This window comes from Panicum virgatum, chromosome 8N (genome assembly GCF_016808335.1).
Source record: "Panicum virgatum strain AP13 chromosome 8N, P.virgatum_v5, whole genome shotgun sequence".
Classification (NCBI taxonomy): Eukaryota; Viridiplantae; Streptophyta; class Magnoliopsida; order Poales; family Poaceae; genus Panicum; species Panicum virgatum.
In genome coordinates this window covers 10,379,773-10,387,521 of record NC_053152.1, presented here as the reverse complement: position 1 = coordinate 10,387,521, position 7,749 = coordinate 10,379,773, and the positions used below count along the sequence as shown (strand labels likewise).

At 44.6% G+C, this 7,749-nt stretch overlaps 1 protein-coding gene across 2 annotated transcripts; it reads right to left on the bottom strand.

Moving 5' to 3' along the window:
* Positions 1 to 4,447: 4,447 nt before the first annotated feature.
* LOC120686536 (ARGOS-like protein) lies at positions 4,448 to 5,855 on the bottom strand. 2 transcript variants are annotated; one of them, XM_039968756.1, is made up of 2 exons: positions 5,416 to 5,855; positions 4,448 to 5,189 (listed from the first exon to the last, which is right to left on the bottom strand). In XM_039968756.1, exon 2 carries the CDS (start codon positions 5,015 to 5,017, stop codon positions 4,664 to 4,666), a length of 354 nt encoding a protein of 117 aa, XP_039824690.1. In that variant the 5' UTR covers positions 5,018 to 5,189; positions 5,416 to 5,855; the 3' UTR covers positions 4,448 to 4,663. The 2 variants fall into 2 exon arrangements, with proteins under 2 accessions (XP_039824690.1, XP_039824688.1); XM_039968754.1 differs by having other exon boundaries at positions 4,448 to 5,178; positions 5,416 to 5,841.
* Between the last annotated feature and the right edge of the window lie 1,894 nt (positions 5,856 to 7,749).

Genomic DNA, 7,749 nt, shown 5'->3' with positions numbered 1-7,749 from the left:
GTAAACTACCACAATCATAAACAACCATAATCCGAACAGTCGAAACAGTCCATAATAACAATAGAGAAACAAGTGCCAACAACTAACCACCCCTATCATTCCGACCTCTCTTACGTTGTGCGTGTACGTGATCTGTAGGGTAGCTATGACGTTCCGGTGACCTCACGTCTCTGGCAGGATGGCGTAACAGAGCCACAGGTGTATGCAAGCTGGGCAGGCGTAGCAAACAACTGTGTAAAGTCATCCAAGGAGGCCGCGTCGTTGTCTTCAGACCACCCTACAGATGACAAAAAAAATTTTAAGCAACATTCAATAGGTGAATGCAATTCTATACAAATTATTGTACGTACCCTATGTTGGAGGTGGTGGTGGTGGATAGGAAGAAGCTCCTTCATATCCTCCTAGTGGCGGCATAGGGTGATACGAAGACGGCCCTGCTCCGGTGAACTGTTGTGATCCTGATTATAAATAATAACGTATGAGTCTTCGACCATAAAACATAAGCAAATAAAATTATGCACCACATATTTACCTAAAGTCCCTCCGGCATGTGGCATAGAGGTAAACTGGGTTCCTTGAAATGGAGCCCCTTGCGAGGCACCTGGCCCTCCATAGGGCTGAGAACCGGGGTACCCGTACCCTGTGTGGAGTCGTATTTAAATACTACATATAAACATACGGATCGATAAATATCACACCATACCTTCGTACTGTCGGTAGTATAAGGGAGGCTGCTGTCATGCGGGACCACAAGGAACCGACGTCGACGCTTGCGACGATCCGTAGGAATCCTCGTACTACGTCCGCATACCAAAGGCCTGAAGGATGCCTCGGGCTCTATCACGTTGAGTGGTCCAGGCCTCGAGTTGTGCCGGCATGCTCATCGTAGACCCGCCATGAATCCTCATTACATTCAGTGAACAATCTAATTCAAGCAACCTACAGGCCTCGAACTGCAACAAAAAAAACATAGTATACAAATCTTAAAAGATCGAAAATGCCATCAACATTTACTCACCGCCCCAGCTAATGCCTCATCCCTGTGTCGTGCATAGCGATTCTGCGAAGTCGCAACATGCGGCTGTGGATGCATGTCAACATACGTCAAACAACAACGAGTCTTCGGTTCGTACCAGGTCAGGTACGCCCGAAACAAAAGCTCAGTGTGTGGACCTGTATCCTCAGCCAACTGCTCGCCTGCATCATCCCACGCAGCCACCCATGGTTGTAATCTAGTGACCCACAATGTCGAGAAAGGATGTCCAGCCCTTGATAAACTGCATGTTAAATAGAAATTAGTTTCACGTTATTAGTACATGGGTGCTTATATATTTTTGTTGCCTATGATCGTGGCGTTGAACACGATCCAACGGTGAAGACACAGGGAAAGACTGGCGTCGACCGAACTGTCTCATGACTCTATCCGGGCAGTGGGCCTCAACTGCAACGTCGTACACCAAAGCTGCAGTAGTCATCCATAGGCCCTGGTCCTGTGTGCACACCGAAGATATCCCAAGCGGTGCACGTGTGGCTATAGCCGAAGGACTGTATGGCTCCCACACAATGTCTTCTGGGGTCAATCGATCAAATTCGGCAAAAACTCAGGATAAGACCGCCGGATCTGTACATGTGCCCATGTTTTCTGCAAAAATAAAAATTATGTGTCCATAAGAAAGGTATTGAGGGAACAATGTATGACCATAGTATGCATAGAATATAAATTTTTATCGGGTCCATACCTGTCGAGAGTATCAGAGAGTCCCCATGGTGGGTCTGTCGTCCTTCGTGTCACCGTACATATCCAGCTTGTACGGTGACTGGTCAATTATGGGACGACCGATGACAATCCTCTCGTAAGACCAAAGCTGTAGCAGAATTGGGCACCCCGTTAGGACAGCATTCCTATCATTATGACGTGATGCCTTGCAGAGTCCACGATATGTGCATGCAAGAACCGCTGAACCCCAACTATATAAGGGTATGATATCCTCATCTGCATCGGCGATCTCCTGTGCGTAGGGCAGAAGCACCCTATCCACACAGTGGCCGTGTGAGTTGTTGAACATGATGTACCCAAACAACCACAGTAGGTATGCCTCGAGTGATCTAGTCATGCTGTACTCATCAGCATCGGCTGCCAACAGATCCGGCTGCAATGAAGTACGAACATTGAGAACAAGAAACACATGAGGTATTTCAAAGCCATAAAATACATCAACACATCGTTTTGTACGAAATTGTACCTGAAACTGTAGGAGCCATGACTTGGAAAGGCCTTTCGACTGTGGGTGCTCATTGAAATCTTCAGGATCAATCGTGGTCGCAACACCTGCAAAACGTTCCTCAAGATCCTCCAGCCACGTAGAAGGTACCACACGGGGCCCGACAGCGTCTACGGTGATAGAAAGACCAAGCAGCATCGCAACGTCCTGCAGGGTCGGTGCCATCTCCCCACAAGGGAGGTGGAACGTGTGTGTCTTAGGTCTCCATCTGTCAACGAGAGCTGAAAGTAGAGACCTGTCTAACTTCACCAAAGCACTCTCAGCAAGAGGAGCCACAGTGAGAAGACCTGCCTCGCTCAGCCTGCATCATACAGTGCACAAATGTTAATACATTATATAACAAAATGTATAACGGATAAAAACAGAAAATAGACGACATATCACCTGGGCACCCATCGTGGGTCTACAGCAACCAACTCTGCAGGTGGACGTGGACGCAGCACGTTTAGTTCTTGGTGCTGAACCTTCGCAAGGAAGGACCGGTGACCCGAGTCTATTGTTGGGTCCAGCAACACAGGAGTAACCCCGGCCATACCTACCACGTAAGATCAAAACAATACAATACAATCACACACATCTAAATATTTCTAGCAGTTTCTTATATTTCCTAAATAATTTCTAAGATTTTCTAACGATTTATAATAATTTATAATATTTTCCAACATTTTATAAATTTTCTAATATTATCTTGCAATTTTTAAGATTAATTAATTAGATTGCTAATGTACTATATCAACGCTAATCACTACAAGTAACTACACCTAAATGTACCACTAATCAGTTCTAATAATAATTAAACTGATTGCTAATCTACTGTTTCAACAAAATAGTTTCTATAATTTTCTAATATTTTCTACAATTTTCTAACATTCTCTACAATTTTCTAACATTTTCTATAATTTTCTACAATTTTCTAACATTTTCTACAATTTTCCAATATTATCTTGCAATTTTTTTGATTTTCTAATACTTCTCTAACAATTTTCTAGTATTTTCTAATACTAAATCTAATACTAAATGTACTATATCAACGCTAATCACTATAAGTTACTGCACCTAAATGTACCACTAATCACTCCTAACAATAATTGAACTGATTGCTAATCTACTATTTTAAAAAAATAATTACAACATAATCTATTTATAAAATGTAGAAAATTTTAGTTACCTACAGTCGCCGGCTTGAAAATCCGGCAGGGCTTCGCCGCTTTGCCTCTCCCTCACCCCTCCTCTCCCTCCCTCCCTCTCTTTTCTTTTTTTCTGGATTTTTAGTGAGGCAAATGAGGGGGTGAGGGCAGCAAACACCTTATATAGGATTGGGGGGCCGGTCGCCCCGCAGGCGGGCGGCCAGGGCCTGCCGCTCCTCCGTCGGGCGGCCTGGAGGGCTGGCCGCCCCGCTGCCGGGCGGCCGGTCCTCCAGGGACCTCGGCGCAATTTTTTGTCAACTTTTTTTATAGATAAGCCCCTGCCCCAGGTTTATTCATGTCAATTTCGAACACGAAAATATATTTTTGTAAAAAACAAAAATAAAAAAAAATAAAAAACCCGCCCCAAGCCCAACACTTCCCTTGGGCCTGCCTGCAGGCCGCAGCCCATTGACATTGACTCGTTGATAGTGGCGAGTCGCTCTAAATTGTGGTTCCGGCCGGTGTCAGCGTATTTTGCCGGTTCTTTAATTAGCATGCAGTCGTAATATTTTCCCGGTTTGTGTCATAAACTAGGTTAGCTCTACTATTTTACAGTGATCGGCAGGACCTCCTTGTCCTTAAAGTTTTTGAAAAAAAAATAGTCCATCGTTTCAACTCAACCTGCAAATAACTACAATTTTCAGCCGTTGTCAGGGTATTTACTCGTGGTATCTATGTGACAGATACTGGAAGTAGAGCATTACAGGAGTTTCTTAGCAGACAGAGGGTGAAAGATTCAATTATCTGATTTCCATTCCACTGAAAATTTTCACAGAAATGTGAGCCATGATTTAACAACAACATAAGCATGTTTCAATGTATTAATATTGGACTAAATTCTCATACTAAATGACACCAAAGAATGCGGGTGTTTAGATGATCTGCATGAGCTGTGTTGGTAAATAAAGAATGCTACCACTTGTGAAGTGCTCATATCAGTTCTAATATTCGAAATGCATGCATCTTCAGTACGAATAATGGAACATGTCTGTCTATCTCTTGGAAAGAATGGTGCCTGACAGAAAACCTGCTTAACTTTGTTAGCACATTTGCATCGAATTACCAAATCCCGTTAAACAACATTTATAGCTGCCAAACTTTTTCACTCGAAATCTACTCCTGAAAAGATGCTTCACATTGCAATCATCCTAGTCGAAATGCCCAAACAAGAGGCTCCAGGGCCAGTGGGCCTATTTACAAGTAAGACGACGCCATGCTCTTCACATCAGTTGGCATGAAGGCCAGCACAATCAGCAGGATGAGCAGGGCGACCGGCAGCCATAGCAGCAGCGACGGCGGCGGCGGCAATGGAGGCAGCACCAATGGCAGTATCAGCAACGACACGGTGAGGCAGGCGAGCACGAGGAACGCTCCGATGCTGAAGTAAGTCGACGCAATGACCTTCCTGTCGTTGAAATCCGCCTCCTGCTGCTGCCGCTGCTGCTGCAGGTGGCGCTTCCCGGCGTTTGGTCTTCGGACCAACTCTGGGCTCCTCCTCTGTCTGCTTGTGCCTATTCTTCCATCCATCGTGCCAGATCGGCTTGCCATTTTGTTGCCACTGTGTACGCAGATCGATGACAGCGAGCGTCCAAGAACTGACAAGGGTGAAGGGTGGTGGTTTTTTTGTGTGTGTGTGGTTTCTGAATGTTGTTGTGTAATCAGATCTGTTCCTCTGTGACTGAATTGCTTGTCACCTGAAGTGACAATACCTGTAATAAGACTATTAGGGATTAGTAAATCATTTGTAATACGAATCTAATATCTTTTTTGAGATGCCCCAAAATCTAAAGGAAAGGTTGCCAAGTTCATACTTTTGTCAGCAAAGAAACTACTTTAAACAACTAGCTACTCCAAGAATCTGATGAGCCCAACCAAAAGAAAGACTGTGAATGAATCACCTAAACACACTCAACTTATTCGAAAATCACACAGCAAGAAAAGGTTACCTTCAATCCTGAACTTGGCATTGGCCCCGGCGACCTCCGTCAGAACTGTTCATCCACCCGAAAGCCCCTCCCTTTCTTTCTTGCTCCTTCACTTCAAGAACGCCCCCCTCTTCTCCAAGAAAGATGATCTCAACAGCAGAGCCTATTGCGGGGACGCAGAGTGGAGAAGAGGAGGGAGTCGAGCAGAGGGGATCCGGTCGACGGCGAAGTAGATATCGCCCTTTCTGGCGACGCTGCCGCTCCTGCTGCCGTGGGGGATGGATGGGGAAGGAAACGGCGAGGGAGCATGATGACGGACAGGGAGGACGACGGGTGGTCAATTTTATCAGTGGGGCTTGGAGGCAGCGGCTTCAAATCGATCTCGGACGGCCGGAGGAATTGAGGAGGAGGAAGAGGGGGGCGGATACACTTCATCAAGGACCAACTTGGGGGTAGGCAAACCCCATGCAGGCAGGCCAAGTGGGGGGTGGGGTGCCGGTGGGCCCCACGCCCCCCTTCTCCCTTTGGCAATTTGGCCAGCATGACTGGTACGGAGGTTTTGTCTAATTGCGATTAGCGTGTGCTCTTCTTGCTTGATTACACGTCTCGTCTTGACTAACGTGCATGGTAGGGTTTCGAGAGTGGTAATCCTTTTTTTTGCGAGGGGTAATCAACTCGGTTTGGTCACAAAACACATCAAGTATGTCTTTGGAAACGCGAACTTAATCATCATTTTGTGCCTAATAATTAGTTTAACTAAGGGAATGCAATGACCCGTGGATACGTACTATACAACCTTGTAAATTGTAGTGATGGGGAGTAGTACTTTGACAGATGTATTGATGGCCAAATCCCCAAAAGGACGATCACGCTGTCTCTGAAAGGAGATTCTGAGGCCAAGAGTGATGTGTGACACACATCTAAAGGAGATTCTGGTTAAGACGGGTAATTACTTACTCGTAACTGCCTAATTGCCACCATCTACGTGTCGAATATGTGATGTTTCAACGGCATATAATATCTTCTTTTTGCAAGGACAGCAGTGTTTTTGTTGTCATCAAATGTAATGGAATCTACAGTCTAGTAGTGATTCAGGTTCTCTGCTGCATGTTTTGCAATGACCATTTTGCTTCGAGACGCATCAAGGAATTTCAGCAATGTGAACCTGAAAACTACTTTGCTCAATGGAGACACGGATACTGAAAAGTTCATATGGAATAATTGTTTTGTACACGATGCTCTTACTAAAAAAATCTAAGCGACGCCCTTTCCATTCAACAGAGTTAGTGTCCCTACATTTGATCTTCGTAATGATGAATATACTATAGATTATTGTGGCTAAGATCATTTAAGAAATGGACTACACTGTCCTAAAACATCAGAAGATGTGGTCCAATCCAATCCAACTGATATAAAATGAATCTGAATTATCCAGTAATAGAGCTGTTCACACTAATTTGTGCCAACACACTCGAATGCGCTATAACGCGCGTTGATCATCGACACGATCTTCACCAACGGGCCCCCTGCGCACAGACCGGTCAGACCGGTTATGGCGACCGGTCAGACCGGTTCTACAGAGAACGCCGCGAAGGCCTAAAACCCCGAGCTCGGGAGAGACGCCGTCAGAGCTCGTGGATCTAGGGTTGCTCTGAGGTCGGCAGGCCACTCAGAACGCCATCGAACGCCGTGGAGACGAGCGAAGAACAGCAGACGAGATTGGAAAAGTTAGGGTTTGGAGGTAAAAGGTAAAGGATAAATGTGTGAATCGATTGGGATTACCCTCAATCGGCCGTGGCCCTTCATATATATAGGGTGTGGAGGTCTGTACCCGTTAGGAGTCGGAACCCTATCAAATCCCGTGTCAAAATACAACTCCTAACTCGGATTGGACGTTTTGGACCGGTTTGATGCTAAATAAACAAGAAAAAGTTAATTTACGCATTTCTTTTTGGAAAAGAACATAGGTGTATGTATGTGTATGTGTGTATGTGTGCCTAGGTCAGGAACTTCAAATAACTTTCACGCCAATGCAAATAGGCATATGAAAATGAATAGATATGTTCACCCTGAAAAGATGAATCAATGTCTAGTTGAACTTTAGGGGTAAAAGTGGCAAAAATTACATGAAATGATAAGTGTTTTGATTTGTAGTTTTCGAAAATTTTAAAATAACTTTTAAACCTTTGCTCGTTTGAACTTGTTCCTGAAATAAAAGTTGTATGTTTTTAAATTCTCTACAACTTTCGTATTTGGAGTTTTTCATGTTTCAAACGAAATCCTTGAGAAAAATTCAATTTTTGAATCACTTTAATTTCTCTCTCTCTTTCTCTCTACTCTCTCTTTTCCTCTCTC